This window comes from Dipteris shenzhenensis, chromosome 24 (assembly GCF_047967505.1).
Source record: "Dipteris shenzhenensis isolate YYH24624 ecotype China chromosome 24, Dip_SZ_1.0, whole genome shotgun sequence".
Lineage (NCBI taxonomy): Eukaryota > Viridiplantae > Streptophyta > Polypodiopsida > Gleicheniales > Dipteridaceae > Dipteris > Dipteris shenzhenensis.
The window spans coordinates 5310590-5327801 of NC_141619.1; the positions used below are offsets into that span (position 1 = coordinate 5310590).

Genomic DNA, 17212 nt, shown 5'->3' on the forward strand with positions numbered 1-17212 from the left:
CAAAATTGTTGCGTTCTTGGATAAGAACTGTGGTAGGACACATTACCTTTTGTCAGTGGCTACAAACACATTTATGACACTACCATGTAAACCATACTAGGCTTCATACATTAACTCCTGAATCTGTGCGAATGGTAGTCTTATTGCTACCAGTTTCTCTTCAACCCTATTAGTGTAGACACATGTGTTGTATTAGCATGCATTGTCATGCTCCGAGCGTAGAATTTTAGTAATTTCTATTTCCTTAGATGTGAATCTAGGCCTATCCTGAATCTTCTTGTTGTATACCATTTGAGAAGAATTGCTTTCCCTTTTATGTTTTCTTGGTCCTCTCGTGGGCCCAAGGTATGCTAAACTGCCTTGTTTTGTGTCTAGTTCTTAGCATTGGGGGGGCATGTGAATTCGCTGACATTTCCTCTTGGGATTGAAGCATGGGAGGAGGTCCAAAAGGATTTTGATTTCATCCTATAAATCTTTCTTTGAATGCTCCGCATGGAGTAACATCCACCATTGTGTTGGTCGTAAATTGAAGCGAGCTTGCTGGCAGATGAGTCAGCCAACGCACGAACGAGCTCAGCCAATTGCAACTCATCTTTCTTGATCCAAGTGGTATAACCCCCTTGTTATTTGAAGTGGATGCAATGGAGAAAATGAAGTTGGGGAGGACCAATCATTTATCAATATTGTGTGGTTCCCATTGCCATCATTGACACCAACTTTGATTCTTTGCACTAATGTGACACCATCGTGAACTAGTACAAAGAAAGACATGCAAAACATCTCCAAGAAGTGCACCAAACAATCATGAGCCAAAGCCCTTGTGGTTAAGCTATCAATTCCTTGGTTCTTGCATGTCATATGGAGCTTATGCCAAGGCATCACTTGAAATGGAGCTGTTTTCGTATAAGACGTCGAGCAATGAGCTATATGTATGTGTTTTGACCAACTTCGTAATGCAATTAAGCACATTTGTCGTGCTTAGATTGTTCTCCATGAACTCGTGATCGCACATCACATTGTGTGTGGTGAGGTCAATGTGTGTGTCCATCTGCAATTACTAGGAGTGTAGCTCAGAGCAAGGTGAACATATAGTTATAGCATGAACGTGCAGAGGTGGCACACTCTAATGAGGCCCTTCATTATTGAGTACTGTGCAATTACAATCATGGAATGGGTTGGGTGGCATGTTGGTGATGGCAGGAGAACCTATTGTAATGAATTTTAGAGTGCAAGTGGTTGACCATGTAGTCCAAAAACTATGTTCTCGATTCTAACTGTTGCTACCATGCCAAAACATTTAGTGCAGTGGAGGCCGACTTTGTAATGAATGCAAGGGAATTTTCCCCAGTGCGATGATAAGTGCAATCTTTCATGCCTAGAATCAAACAATTGTAGCACAATGCAATGGAAGCCAACATGGAAGTAAATGGAATGCTCTTTATTTCAAGGTGGCAATCTGTACAGTCCTACATGCCTTGGTTTGAAGAACAATAGTAGAAGTAAACCTATAAGTTGAATCTTTCAATTCATCATCTCTCCAACCTCTTTTCTGAGCTATAAATCCAATTCATCATCTTTTTTGGTATTTTAGATTTTGGGCAGGCCTTATGAATGATGTATTATCATTCACCTTGTTTTAATTAAAATACCAAATTACAAACCATAAAACATGACCATTACCAAAGAAGACAAAATACAAAATATATACACTATTTATTTGTGAAATTTATATGTACAATAATTGGTTCTGTCGGTACGTCGTCAATAGACAAAAATGTCGGCGAACGCAAAATGGGAAGTGGTGAACAAAGCCATTGACATTTCCTCCCCCCCAAACAACCAACAAAACATTAGTTCTTATCAATGAACTGCACACAGTAGTTATTCAAAATTGCTCCGTAAATCACAGCAACAGGATCTTCTCGGAACCACAAACCAAGAGCACGAGCAGCAACAGGAAAGCTCCTCCAATATCTCCTCATCGTCGTAACACAAACCTCCATAATCTCGCTCTAACAAAGGATCGGCAATCGAAGAAGAAACAACTCTTGCGACTTCACCATCAGCTACAATAGCGGCACCATTAACCTTTTGAATTACCGGATCAGAACCACTAGGCAAACCACCAGCTCGAACAACAAAACCTGGAGAAAAACCAGTCAAACCGCCAACCTTCATCACTAATCCATCACCAAGACCACCACAATCAGAAATACCAACCTCACAACCAGACACTGAAACTGTCGATGCATCAGCAGCACAGCTACTAGAAATACCACCCGAAGCAGATATTGAAACCATCAATCCAAAAGAACCTCCACCGGCAAAAGCAACACTGGAATTACCAACATCAGAGATAATAGCAGAATTACTTCCCAAAACCTGAACCCCACATCCGTGGACAACCATACCTTCCTTTCCCCCAAAACCACCAACATCAGTATTACCCCGAATAGACACTCCCACAGGAACCCCAACTTGAGAAGAAACTTTCCCACAATCCAAACCCACACCACAACCAAGTTAACCAAGAATTATAGAAGAAGTTGGCGTAGAAACTGTTCCACCAATAGAAATAGATGCACCATCAACACGATCAAAAATCACCCCGTCAACCTTCTCCGAATACAATTGAACATTCTCTTGCAAAACCTTCACATAAAATTTCAAGCATCCATTCTCATCGTAAGGATTAGTAACAATACTCTGCGTTGATACGAAGAAGCCCTTATGTGCCCTGTCACAAGCTGACCTACCTCTTCTGGTTCCTGGCATAAACTCAACCTCGTCACAATAGACGCCCGAACACTCTTAAGAATTGGTTCTTCTCCCACGATTGGATCCACCAACTACCAAGCATTGTAGAAACCAACTTATTCAATGACTTTTCACTAACTCTATTAACATTGAACCACACTTGCACCACACAAAATAATCAAAACCAACACAAAGAAAAACAAAAATAAAAAGACTCAAAACAAATAAAAGTAAACCTATGTAACGTAATTGTCAATACATTGCAAGAATAGGTACTTGGAATTTTGAAGATTATTATGGACAGAAGGTAAACGCCAAAGAAGTTGATCAAAAGTTCGCACCACATCAGCTTCATGTACACGAACGAAAGCACAAAAATATGACTTCTGACAACGTGTGAGGCTCACAACATAATTCTTACTAATATCTACAACACAAAAAAGATACGCAACACAACAAAAACGAACAACAAAACACACAAAGATTAAAACACAAACAACACTTACTTCAAGTAAGCTCCCAATTCGTCAGACTCCCACAAAAAATCAGAACGTAGAACGCCATACAATTCCTTCCCACCACGAATGCAAAATCATGACAGAGTAATACGCAAACCTACGTTGCACACCTCTCGGATGATACATCAAAAAATCAATGTCATCCATAATTTTTCGCTCTTCCCCGACCCCAACGACACACTCCTTATCAACTTCCATCCTAGAACCCATTTGTATGGACCGATTCATAGCCACAACTACGGCACACTGGCTCGACTTAAACAACACTTGACAACAAAGCAACCAACCAACAGCCAAGATCAAACGCATCCAACAACCCACACAAAAATCCAACAACTCGCGCACACACCAAATACAAACCTACCATGTGTACAAACCGCAAGCACACACCCGTTGATCACAAACGAATCCAACGGTCCTCAACTAAATCCACGAAACACTAAACAGACAAACAAAAGTTAGACACGTGTTGAGAACCACATTTGCCACACCATCCCGCCATTTAAGGACCCAATCGCAAATAGCCACATCTAACCCTCTCCCCTGTCGGATGCCGCCATGCATTTAACGGCCGAATCATAAAATGCCACGTGTAACCCTCCCGCTTCCCTCGCCGTCGACGGCCAAAAATCATCGGTGGTCGGCGTTTACCGGTCGAAAATCGGTGCCACCGACTCTCGGCTCTTGGCTCCCGACCTATTGCCGATCGTCGGGGTAACCAGTTTCCTCCCGATAAACGCCTAATCCTTGAAGGTGACTAGTTCACGGTGTTGGGAGTGAGTTGCATACGCACGGCCAGGGACTCCGATCAGTGATAGTGTTCAAGTCAGCTTATTTCTTAGACATATGAGACGAGGCAGAAATTCAACAAGTTGCATTTGGTTCTGGTAAAAGTCACGAGAAGCACTCTAGTTCAACGTACACATTTTTACTATGCTCCGCTTACTACGAGACGGTCATAAGTACCTTCCTTCCCATCTCATTCCCCTTGGAAAAGTTTGGCGATAAGGGACGAGCGTCTTGTGGTGACGACGTCAACTCGTTGGAGGCTCACTAAGAGTCACGGTGCAGCCAATTGAACGCGGACACAAGTCATCTCCGAGAATTCGTGGTTCGTGAGGTTGTGTGTGTGCCTTGCATTATTGTGTTGTGAGGTTCGTGGTTCGTGCGTGGTAGGTGGCCTCGTATCTTGTTCGGCGACGTGCTTTATAAACTCTTACTCCCATGCTCCACTATTACTGTTCCAGTAGACCTTGTGGAATCGAAGCCATCCCAGAAAGGTGCCACCTTCACCAAGCCCGTTGGTGTTCGTAAAAAAAGAAAGACCTCCCTCGAAAATGGCTTTCGATCACGTTCGTGAACCTGCGTGAAGCCATCGGACAATATTGTGTTTACAAGGTCTTCTGTTGTATATCTAACACGCCATGATGTAGTTCAGAAACTCCTAGCCAATGAAGGCCGGAAAGGAAGTTTGAGGTGTTTAATTAAGATCTATGTTAGACGGGTAAACGGAGCCTGTGTCTAGGAGGTGGCGAAACGACGACAAGACCGCAACCCTCGTACCACCATCCCCCGTTAATATTAGTAGCTTCCACGGCTTACCAAAATTCACTCTTGGCGGATCCGCTCTCTGCCGCCAGTGCTAGTTTCTTCATTCCTTCCTTACTTTTCTATGTTCATGTCTCTTTATCCCCAATTCAAGTATACACGAGCTTGTACTAGGGACTGTTTGCAGTGACGCCTACGTTCTTCATAACCTGAAGTAAACGATGTTGATGGCGACACGTTGACCTCAATTAAACGATGTATTGGTTCCCTACATCATCAGAAGTTGACCACTAATTTGCTTTTCCAACAAATTATGCTGCTTATCCCAACTCTAAGAGACCGTTTTAAGTTGCTCATAAAGAAACCAAGATGTTTTCTGCACCTCCGGTGTAAAAGTTGAGGTCACAAGTGAAAGCCAGTCGATTTGGACCAACGCATCCTCTTGGCACTGGTTACCCATTTCCTACTTTCGTTTGGCTTGATTGCAAGATACTAGAGCAACTCGAAACCACATAATAGAACACACGACTACGAGGATAAATTTGATGTGTATCTGCGTAGTCGCACATGACGAACAACGCCCAACAATCGCTACATGTGGCAACTTGCCACAGAAATGCTGATTCCCAAGGTCGCATATCTTGCCTCCGCCTGAACATATGACCTGTCAAGTGGTTGTGACCTCCAAAGGATAATTTATACTTCGAACCTGTATTAGACTCTACCATTGAATGAGCAATAGTATACATTTGCTCTAATGCCTCGTCAACCCAATTAGTAGCAGAATTGCTAATTGCGACTTTTGTGTGGAAAACCCGAGTGATCCCTGTTGCTGCGCTGTACTAGCACTTACATTACCCTCCGTGTTGCAACACAACTAGATGTAGATCAATCCCGTAGCCTCACAAATCAAAGTCACATTTTCTTTGTTCACGTTTATTAAAGTGAATGAACATACTAATTTTTTAAAGATAAAAAAACCTCTAATTCTTGAAGCGCTTCAATTAGCACCACATCAAAGTACCCCCCCACTTGGCAAATTTATCACTTTTCCTTAACCACAAACCAAGCTATGTGTGCTTTGTCGCAGCAATCACCATTGCAGCTACAAAGAATGAAGAGATCAGTGATACTAACAAAGCAAGAGAAGATGTCCCCCCCCACCAACACCCCAACTTGTAAAGCATATGTGCCGAATAAGTTCAAGCCATTGAATTCCTGCACTCTTCGTGATAAAGATCAACGGTATGTCGTAATTCGTTGATCACCAGTTCGCTTTTGAAGGAAAAGTCCTAACAAAATATGGCACATTCAAGGAAAGAGACGTTGCATATACCACCTATATGCGGGTCAATTTAACCGATCGTAATTGCTATCAAACAGTCACCTTACATGTTCCGCATGCCTACGTGTTTCAGTTGAAAAAAATTCTTAAAGTTGATGGGTTTTATAGAATAGAGGGTCCCACGCCCTGGTGAAGGTGGAACATGCTTAGTGTCATTGCTTGTAGATGCCACCACCAATGCTCTAAAAGGAAAGCCCTTTGATGGTAGCCTTTCGTTTGTTCTAGAGAGGAGTATCAGTGCCTATGTGCCATGGGTGTCTCAACAAATGTAAACAAGAAATGTCCCTTTCACTTTTGTGATGAGGACAATCACATTGGTTGTTGTGAAGGTCAACCTTGACGGCCAATTACTAAATAAATCATCATAGTAGATGGGCCGAGCCCTGAAGACCGTGCGACAAGTATTAACCCTATCTTGCATATGCTACCCATGATGAGCTTCATTGGAGCTCACCACAACCCTTGTTTTTATAATTATCGTTCGTGAGTGATGAATGATCGAAGGCAAACCCTCACATGCAAGTGCAAGAATTCAATGACGAGGGAGTTGTTATGTATGTGGCAAAGAACATTTCTTACATGTGTGGTTGCCATACGTTGGTAGTATTTGATTTCACCATTCCCGGAAGGAAGACTCCACACTACTCTTCAAGATGCCTTTGCACATCAAGTGTCAAGCCTTGGATACGACCAGAAGTTGTGACTTATTCATGTTCTTATTATTTTGTGAACCATAGGCACAAACAAGTGGCTTGCATACTTAACTTGTGAACGGGTAAGCGAACTTCTCCAATTCACCAACTTGAACGGCCCTTTGGTCAAGTTTCATTGTGATGCATGTGTAGGTTCTCATGTGAGCCGTGATCCTACCTGCCCTTTCTACTATACATGCGCTAGCCTGCAAAACATGATGTACTTCGCGATGGTTCACAAGTTAACAACAATCTTTGTGGTGCACATGCGGAGGACTTGGATTGCGATGCCCATTCATGGAGTACCACAACCTCAACGTAGTGGCTACATGACACCTCCGGTTGGACCATTGCCCGTCTAGGCATTTCACAATAAACAACTCCAGACTCATCATGGCATTTTAAGAAGAGAGAGAGAGAGAGAGAGAGAGAGAGAGAAGGGGGGGGGGGGGCGGGGGGGGGAGGGAGAGAGGATTTGTAGGGAGAGAGAGTAGCTAAAAATATAGAGGATTTGAAGGGAAGAAAATAGTAGCTGGATCATAAAATAACTCTTGATTTTCAAAAAATCGAAAATGACAATTTTTATCTTTTGGCTTTGTCAAAGCCAAGCATATTGATTTGAACTATGGAAAACTTGCCTCCCTTGTCTTTTCCAATTGGTGCAAAAGTGGATTCTCTCACAACATGTATGGACTTGGAGGCTCAAGAAATTCCCATGCCTAGGACTTAAGATCAAGGACTAATCATGCAAATGCATTTACAAAAAATTGTGTGTGAGGTGGGTATTTTTTGGCATTTACGTACCATGTCCTATAGGATGGTCTTTCTTGTAGGATGATCATCCACCATATAAATCCCCAGGCAATGCAAAAAGTACACCTTTCTAGGTTGAAGATGTGCTAAAGGAGAATCAAGCACCTAGCTCTAGTGTATCCTAAGGTTTAGCCAAAACTTGTATAGTAGAGAAAGGACAACCTTGTAAAAGACAAAAACTAACATCCGTAGTAGCCAAAATCGAGTGGCCAAAACCATCTGTGCAAATAGAAGTAGCCATATAGAAAAACATAATAGCCCAAGGTTGATGCTGCTCCAAAAAAGAAGTTAAGAGGATAGCTTTGCGAGCCAACATGTGAATGTGAATATTGAGAATGTTCAAGCTCCCATGCATCTTAGGTGAACAAACATAATTGAATTTAGAGAGATGTAGTGCATTGTGATCATGTTTGGTGTACCAAAGGCATTCGATAAATTTAGTGATAAAATTTTGAATATCCAATGGAGACTAAGGAATAAGTGATAAATAGAACTGGACATAGCCATGGGAATAGATTGCACAATCCGAAGATGGACATGCAATGGCCAAGTCGATAACTTCTAATAATCCAACTTTTATGAAAGAGCTTTTGTAACACCCAAAGTTTCTCGTGGCAATGAAATATGCCAACCAGTAGGATAACCCAAATGGAAGCAAGTGACAAGCCACAATAGGGGATGCCAATCACATTCATGCAAAGGCAAAAGTTTTGATTTGCTTAAATTTACTTTCAACCCAATTGCAAGGCCAAACAAATCCAAGGCTTACATGAGATGCCTAATATCATTCTCCGAGTTGCGTAGAAAGGGGTTGTCGTCATCAGCACAACCTTGGCTGACAAAAGGCTTGCCTCTAGCAATTGCAAAGAGTAGAGCACTACAAGGACAACCCTATTGCATAGATTGGCTCAAAGTCCATGAAAGAAAAAGGGCATTAGATAAAAGGCAAGAAGTTATGGCATCCTCCTAGAGCCAATAAACCACATTTTGCATTTTGGGACCAAAACCCAACCACTGTATAACATTTGCAACCATGTCGAAGGCTTTTTCACTATCAATCGGCATAATTAAAACGTCCTGTTGAGTGTACTTGTCATATTCAATGCCTATGTAGGCATTTGCAATGTTGTCCATGATTTGCTACGACGCACGAAACCATATTGAGGAAGGTGCAAACCCATAAAACTAAAATTTTTATTAAAAAGCCAGAGAACAAAGGAACAAAAGGAGTTTGTAAGTAAATTCAAACAAAATTACGAGTAAATGAGAAAAATATGTTCTCATCCATAACCAAGCATAAGCTGCCATTTGGGCTTTGAAAGATTTCGAATCTATTGGGTAAACCCACTGCTTACTAAGATTTGAAAGACCTGATAGCAAAAAGGAACAAAGCAAAAAATAAGAAAAAGAAATATGAGAGAGAGAGAGAGAGAGAGAGAGAGAATTACATTAGGTTAACTATCCATGACAGCACCATCAATGAGCAATATTAGAGTGACACAATGCAAGCAAACCAGTTTAGCAACAGCTCACATCATTAGCGCGAGCTAGACCAACAATAAAGCCACAAGAGGGGACAAAGCATCTATGGTTGCACCTTTGTTTATAGAGAACAAATCTATCAATGGTACCTTGTCTCTCACTCAAATTTTAAGTAACTCGAGCCTTGAACAACAGACCATCAAGCTGAGCTAGCTGTACTGACCCGTTCGGATACACCCTCACTACCAGGCAGGGACCCATCCATCTCATCTTAAGCTTACCCAGATGCTTGATATAATGACTTTTATACAAGGGTACCAGATATCCTTCCTCAAAGGACTTTTCCTTTAAATGCCTATTAAACCACTCTTTCCTTCTTTACAGCGCCTCTCGTTTGCAAAGCCAAACGTCTTCACACAAGCTATTGAGTAGAATTAACCTTTCCTTAATAGAGTCCTTGATTTCCAACTTATGCTCAATTGCCATTCATAAAGACTCTAATTCTAACCCCATAGGCAATACTGCCTCCTGACTACGCCCCCCCATTGTTTTCTGGTTTTCTTCAAAACTGTATGACATGCTTTTCCGGTTCTCAAATTAATTGATCTCAACAAAACAAGATCTAAGGGTTTGATTGCTCAGTCCAAAATCAGACCTACCTTCAACTGCCAAGGCAATAGCTTCTCTTAATAAACAGACTTTTACTAAACAGGAATGCACGTTTGCAGGAATAATTGATAGGGTTGTATGCTGTCAAAATGACTAGATAAAAACTGTCTTTGTTTCACTTGCTGAGAAAGAAGAGTTTTAAGAGTCAGAAGAAAGATGTTGCAGAATGCAATATCACTGCTAGGATTGGTAAAGCAAATCAGGAACAGAAGATCTTTACCTTGAATAGGATCTCTGGACTATAAACAACAGATCCCTTGTGAATATTTCAAATGTGCAACACTCCATTTACCTTTTTCCATAGATGACACAGAGAATCCATAATAGCCTTTTCGGAAGGATCATTTGACAATATATTTCTCACCAATTGCAAGACTTCTAAGAACAGTTTTTCATAAAAAAGGTGGCCTGCTGATCCTTTCACAGCTAGGATGCTATCCAGAATTTCGACCTCTGTCGAGCGGGTAGCTGCTCTCTTTAAAACAGGCTCAGGCATACCTGCATGCAAGAAATGTGGAGTGAATTTTACAATAACTGAAGAATGTATCCTAAATGAAACTCTTTGGAACAACTGTTACGGGATACCTGCTATTCGAGCCACATTCACACCATAGCTTTTCGGGCATGCGCCATGTGCTAGTTTATAAAGAAATGTGACTTTGTCAACGCCATCACTGCTAGCTTCCACTGTGCAAGCCATATGACGGAGAGCTACCTGCAAAGTAAAAACTCATTGAGTTTCAAACACTCAGTCGGCATATTCCATGCAAGAGATATATATACTCCAGTTCTTCCCAGCTTTCTCAATTTCTTGTATACCAAAAATTAATATATTAGACAAAAAGCTTCTCAATACATCAGCAGTTTATCTATCAAAGCTGACAATATGAAGAATAACAAGCTCCTCCCCACCCAGAGCCTGATTTCTATAAATCTTTTTGCTTATCTGTGAAGTAGTGAACTTGGCACATGGGACTTCTCAACTTGAGAGTGTGAGAAAGAAGTAAGTGTTGGCAATCTTCTATCCATTTAGTACATAAATGGCACCGCTACATTGCCTGAAGAGCAGGTAACAGGTTGCTCAGCCACACAAGGAAGCCCAGGATTTTTGTGAGAGAAATCCATAACAAAACTTGCCAGCAAATGACTGAACCTTTGTTCACTGTTCTCTACATGTCTTATTGGCTAGACATCCATTATTTGGAATTTGGAAAGTCTTGAACCGTTTAGACACTCTTCTAAGATCCTTTACTTGGTCTATTCAATAGAAACTTTGTAATTATTTGAAGCACCAGATTGGTATGTATTTTAATAGTAAATGTCATGTAGAAAAGGGTGAGGGGACATATTAGAGAAAGGGGGATCGAGGAGAGGAAGGGAGAGATAGGAAGAAGGGATAGGAGAGAGGAAAAAAGAAAGAAAGATGTATTATCGTCTTCAGGAGACCCCGCGGGTCTATGAGACAAGGTACAAAATATATGTAACCTATGCATACAAGCCATTGTGGGCTGAAGCAAAGGGCTCACTAAGGCCCTTGCTGAGAGCTAGCTGCTAAAAATGCAAGAAGCTAGTACAAGATAGTAGGAAAAGAGCAATCAAGACCCGGCTCCCTAATGGCCCTTTGAAGCGATGCAAAGAGCTCATGTATCTGTGTCTGCTGGGCTGTCTCTCACGGTGGTGGGGGAGCGCTCTCCTCGATCTCTGGAGAGGAACCTGGAAGAGAGAGAGATTGAGGATAGAGAAAGTAGGCTGCAATTAGGGGGGGGAGTAGATAGGATTAGATGTCACATCAAAAGTACCCAAATAAGTGGTGGATGGGGACTTATATAGTCCCTCCACATTTCCCACATAAAGGACCACTAAAATAGCCCTTTTCCCCTGTTCATTAGGACCATTCCTTCCCATAATTTTGCCCTCAAAATTACAACCATTTTCCCCTGTTCATTACAACCATTCCTTCCCATAGAGTGTTGGGACATCCAAGTGATGCTGACCAGCCTGGTAAAAGATAGGGGTAATCCTCGATAATACTCTCTGGCTGTCATGACTGTCCAGCCTCTGGAATCCCTTTGCATCTTATTAGGTTCTCAATGTATACCCCGATACAGAGTACTCGATCTTTGAAACCTACAATCCGCTCTGGAACATAGAGGATATGACTCTCCTCATCCATAGGTGGCAGCTCTGGAAGTATGTTCACATGCTGACCTACATGGGGTTTCAACAGAGACACATGGAACAGATTGTGAACCTTGGATGTGCTTGGTAACTCCAATTGATATATTACTTCCCAATCCCAATCTTGCGGATAATCTTGTAAGGGCCATAATACCAAGGAGAAAGATTTGTGTTGGTATTACCCCTCGATGAAGCATGACGATTTTTGTGGTGGAGACGTAATTGCACATAATATCCTTCTTTGAAGATCAAATATCTTCTGCATTCATGTGCAAAAGATGAAAGAAACACCTTTGGGACTGAAGGATAGGAAAAGATGATACTACCATGACATGGGTCCATCGGCACCTATTGGTGGTGCTGGAAAGAGAATAATCTGGGCTACAAGGATGGTTATCCAATGTTCCAATAAAATTTCATGCTACATTGTTTGTGCTAAGTTTTGCTCGTGTTCTTATTTAGGAACCTCATGGAAGATGTGATGGGAAGAATTGACGGGCATGATATTGATTGTTCACATGCTCTAGCCACTAGGATTTTTTTAATACGTTTTTTAAAAGAAAAAGATGTAAATTTAGAGTTAACGCTAACCAATGTTCCCTTTTTACGGAGTTCTGATGAGTAACTCGAGATGATAGAGGAGGGAAACCTCTTATACAAGACACACGCTTTCATGAGCTTTACTCGAACTCGGCATCATGGAAAGACTCAATCTCCTTATTACAAAGCTATGACCACTAAACAAGAGATGTTTAGTACTGTTGTAGCAAAATTCAGCAAGTTTCAGCCACCTATCCCATGCCCTCTAGGTGTTACGATAAAAATGCCTCAAGTATTCCTCTACCCATTTGTTCACCCTTTCTGACTATCCATCTGTCTCAAGATGGTATGCCATGCTAAGGGTGAGTTAAGTACCCATTTCTATAAATAATTCTTGCCAAAAGTGACCCATAAATTTTGCATCCCTGTCACTGACAATTTCTTGGGGAAAGCCATGGTGCTTAAACACATGATCAATGAACTGCCAAGCAACCCCTGATGCTGAATATCGAGTCTTAGTGGGTATGAAATGGTCATGTTCTATCAATCTATCCACCACGACATAAATGATGTCCCATCCCCTCTCTGTGAAAGGAAAACCTATGATAAAATCCATTGCTATATGTGTCCATTTGCCCTCTGGAATGGGTAATGGTTGCAATATATGAGTTGGTATTTTGCTGTCCAATTTATTCTGTTAGCGAGGCAAATATTCAGCAACATATTTGATCACGTCCCACCACATGCCTTCCAAGAAGAAGTTATGTTTGACCCTCTCATAAGTCTTGGTAACACCCTTATGGCCAACCATAGGAGAGGAATGCATGTCTTGCAAGACCAGCTGCCTATATTGTGAGTTTGGCATAGGTAAATCTTGTCCTTGCACCACAACAACCCATCATGCAATTTTAAGTAAGGGTGACTTAGGCACGAGGGAGATTGCAAATCTGAAATATGGTTGTTGCCCTTGAATTCTTCATGTGCTCTTCTTGAATGCCATGAATCCAATCCTGATAAATGATAGAGACAACAGACAATGTGCAAGCCCATATCAAGACAAGACATCTGCAACCACATTTTCTCTCTCTTTTGTGTACTCAATGTCGAAGTCATAGGACTACACTGAAGCCGACCATCTCGTGGATGCATCAATTTTATGAGCAAAAACCTATGAGCAGGTTTATCCGAGCATGTTTTTCAAGAGTTTTAAAAAATTATATTTCTTCAGGAAACATGGTTTTAACACTTTTATTTTTACTAGAACTAGATCCCTTTAACATAAAAATATATAGACTATTCACTCATTTATTTTTACATGACATAAATTTTCTTATTCATAGACATCCCTTTGTACCCCTATTATCACCTAAGAAAGACGTTGAAAAATAATTTCTTTAAGAGACATCCCTCATAATCACTCTCAAATGTAATAATATTATACATATATAATTACCTATTAAACATATTTATATCATATGACAAGAGCTTTCTAGTGTTTTTATAACATAAATAACAAGATATTTATGGATATGTTTCTAAAGAAGTTTAAATAACTATAAACAAGTATTAAGTTGGGCTTATATATCATTCTCATAATCTACATGGCAATATTTTTCAAAATAGAACCCCATAGATGTGCTCAAATGGGGTTTTTCGATCAATTTGAGTGGTTGAATGACTATATTTGGACATTGGATGTGAAAGCTATGTCACTTTTAAAAGTGTTGTCCAAGGTAGTTGCCAACGAAACTACCATGGAAGACCTACTTGTGCTCGAGAAAGAACAACCATTGTGCATGTACAGTGTCGCATATAGCAATCTCATCCACCAAATGTACTATGTTTTCGAATAAATCTCCTATAGGAGGAGGCAAGACCCGAAATACCTCTCAGTTGGGTGGGATTTTGTGGTTGCGGCCATTCCCTATGCAGTACATTTGATGCATAAATTTGATGCAACCTCAAAATTTCCAACACTTGTTTGACATGTTCAATGTGCTCATGTTTGTTCTTACTGTAAATGAGGCTGCCATCAAAGAAAACCAGCACCCATCGAAAGAGAATTGGCTGCAATATTTTGTTCATGAGTGCCTACAAAGTGGTTGGTGCATTAGTCAACCTAAATGGCATCACCTTGTGTAGAAGGCTGTCGGGTGCTCCTCTCCCTCTTTCACTCTGATCTGATGGTAGCCTAGCCTCAAATCTATCGTTGTAAAGAACTGAGTACCTTTGAGTTCATCCAAGAAATCATCAATTTGCGGATTAGAAATCTTCTTTTTATGGTAACCTTGTTGAGATCCTGATCGTCGATGCACATGCGATAGGAACCATCTTTCTTATTTACCAAGAGCACTGGGGAGGCAAAGCGAGAGGTGGTATGACAGATGAAATTTTTATCAAGTAACTCTCATACCACGATCGATTTTGGAAAGACGGTATGGGGCTTTGTTTATGGGCTTACTGCTACGTTCCAAAACTATGGCATGATCCACATCCCTCTTTGAAGGCAACTGAGATGGCATATCAACAAATATATTTGTAAAATTTGAGAGCAACTCCTATGATGTGGCCCTCATCCTTCTTGAGGTAGAAGCGAAAATAGTCTTCCAGCTTCGTGAGCCATTCTTCCAATTCATTGGGAGTATGCGTGTCATAGTTGAACCTGTGCATAGAGAGCTTATCCTTGACATCTTTTGCTGCAAAATTCCTACTCTGTCTACTCCCAAATGAGCGGGCATCGTCACACTTAAGGTTCACGTAATGATGGAATGGCATCTCCTCACGGATGGACACAAGTAAAGCACCAAAAGTGCACAATGCCTCGGACAACATATCATCGATCCAGAGCTGTTGTCCAAAGTCAACACTCTGATGAGATGTGTAGCCAAAAGATTGATGCATGGGCTCTATAGGGCTATAAGTACTCATTGTGGTGGAATGGAAGCATGAATCCACGGCTGTGTGACCAAATGCATCTTGCTGCAAGGACTGCGTACCAAAAGGTTGAGAGGAGGATTGAGCTCTCCCATCACTGTGGATTTCTAAGTGAATTCAAAACAAATCCATAATGGCTAGTGTAGTGAATGGGCTAATTGTGCTCATGGGAGCACTCATCGAATGCACATGAGTGGGTCAGCCCAAAATAGACTGCTCCATCTGCAGAGGTTCAAAGAGTTGTAAACACTAGGATAGCCTTAAGTCCCACAACAAGCTCGGTGCTGCACGGAATGCAACGCTTTGATAATCCCCATACTGGGGAGCAAGCTGCTCAAATTGAGACTGACCAATGGGCTGAAATCCCACCGAGTGCTGGGCATCAGCCATAAAACCCCACGTGGTGCGGAGAATGCATCCTGGCTGTCCAACTGATCCCCATGCTAGAGCATAGGCTGCTTGCCCTTGTCAAATAATGCTCCAAGATGCTGGCCAATCCACTGAGAGATCAGCTCACCAATCTGCTGCCCCAACTGTAGAAATGTATCATGGAGCTTGTAGGATAATGGTTCAAGAAACTGTGCTTGAGCATCTTGAGATTTAGGAGAGAGAGGCATAGTGGTAGGGACTTCTGTACCACCAATGGGTGCACCCATTGCGGTAGGCACATGCCCATACTGAGCAACCTCATTGTTGTCATGTAGTGGTCCCTCAACACGAAGGGCATGCTTGAGTGTAGCTAGCTTCCTGCAAGAAAATCCCAATCTGACAGACACGGCTGCCCCCTCGAGCCAGTAAGACATAGTGCAAGAAAATAAGCAACTCAATGAGATGGACAGAAGTAAATGCTTCAATAATGGCACCTGATGCTATGTGCAACACACAAGAAATGTCGATGTCAAAGCTCAAAAGAAGCTCGGTGAAGAGGCTTCGAAACAGAGCCCAAACGGGGCTGTCAAAGGCCCCAAAAGAGGCTCAAAAACTAGTCTTTCTTGTATCTTTTTTTTTTTTTTGGGGGGGGGGGGGCGGGGGGGGGGGGTTCCTAAGTCACCTAGGACAATTAGGGCAGCCCTTACCTAAGACCTCTAGGACAATTAGGACAGGTAATTAGTCTAACCTAACCTAACCATGATTGAGCCTAACCCCGGGTTAGTTTGACCTAACCTAACGTAACCCCAAACTAACTACACCTAGCTAAATAACCCTAGCCTAGACCCGCTAACCTAACCAAACCTACATAAACCCAACCCCAATTGCTAACTAACCCTGGTTAATCTAACCTATGAATTAAAAGATTCTACTGTAAGGTTTTGCAGTGGCGTGGGCGAGCGAAATCGGCGACACCACGATGGATTTGGGCGGTGCAAGGGCGGAATTCCATGGAGCGGCTGTTCGTCAGTTCGCTAGCGCCTTGTAGCTTGGCTCTCGCGTGTTGGCAGCTCTGGATAGGCGCGTCGAATGCTGCTGAATCAGACGAGCAGTGACTGCTGAGGGTGGGGCTGCAAAGGGTGTGCCTTCCAGCCACCCAAGATTGTAGCTTCACTGCTCCAACATGATGTTGGCGTTGGTGTATCGGGTGAAAGGGGGGAAAGCAAAGGTGTCAGGGTCCAAGCTCTGATACCAATGTAGAAAAGGGGTAGGGGACAGTGTCAGGATCAGAATCTGAGTCCTTCTCCCTGGAATGCTCCATAGGCCTTTTCCCTTCATGGACCTAGCTCCTTCTCAGCGGATCCAAC

General features: G+C 42.0%; 2 protein-coding genes across 5 annotated transcripts in view; both read right to left on the reverse strand.

Annotated features, from left to right (window-relative positions):
- Positions 1-1725: 1725 nt before the first annotated feature.
- On the reverse strand, positions 1726-3533 carry LOC147886119 (uncharacterized). 3 transcript variants are annotated; one of them, XM_087395755.1, is made up of 3 exons: positions 3264-3533; positions 2757-2849; positions 1726-2652 (listed from the first exon to the last, which is right to left on the reverse strand). In XM_087395755.1, exon 3 carries the CDS (start codon positions 2407-2409, stop codon positions 1882-1884), a length of 528 nt encoding a protein of 175 aa, XP_087251881.1. In that variant the 5' UTR covers positions 2410-2652; positions 2757-2849; positions 3264-3533; the 3' UTR covers positions 1726-1881. The 3 variants fall into 3 exon arrangements, with proteins under 3 accessions (XP_087251881.1, XP_087251882.1, XP_087251880.1); XM_087395756.1 differs by having other exon boundaries at positions 1726-2144; positions 2757-2824; positions 2994-3533; XM_087395754.1 differs by lacking the exon at positions 3264-3533 and having other exon boundaries at positions 2757-2982.
- A 5172-nt stretch (positions 3534-8705) lies between these two features.
- The window catches only part of MSH6 (MUTS homolog 6), a 200032-nt gene continuing 191525 nt past the window's right edge, over positions 8706-17212 (reverse strand). The window contains exons 20-22 of one of the 2 annotated variants that reach the window (XM_087395158.1): positions 10410-10539; positions 10189-10322; positions 8706-9043 (exon numbers count right to left, since the gene is read on the reverse strand). In XM_087395158.1, coding sequence (XP_087251284.1) covers positions 9005-9043; positions 10189-10322; positions 10410-10539 — 303 coding nt within the window. In that variant the 3' untranslated portion in view covers positions 8706-9004. Of the gene's footprint in view, positions 9044-10116; positions 10323-10409; positions 10540-17212 lie in introns of both variants that reach the window. The other variant, XM_087395157.1, reaches the window with a different exon arrangement.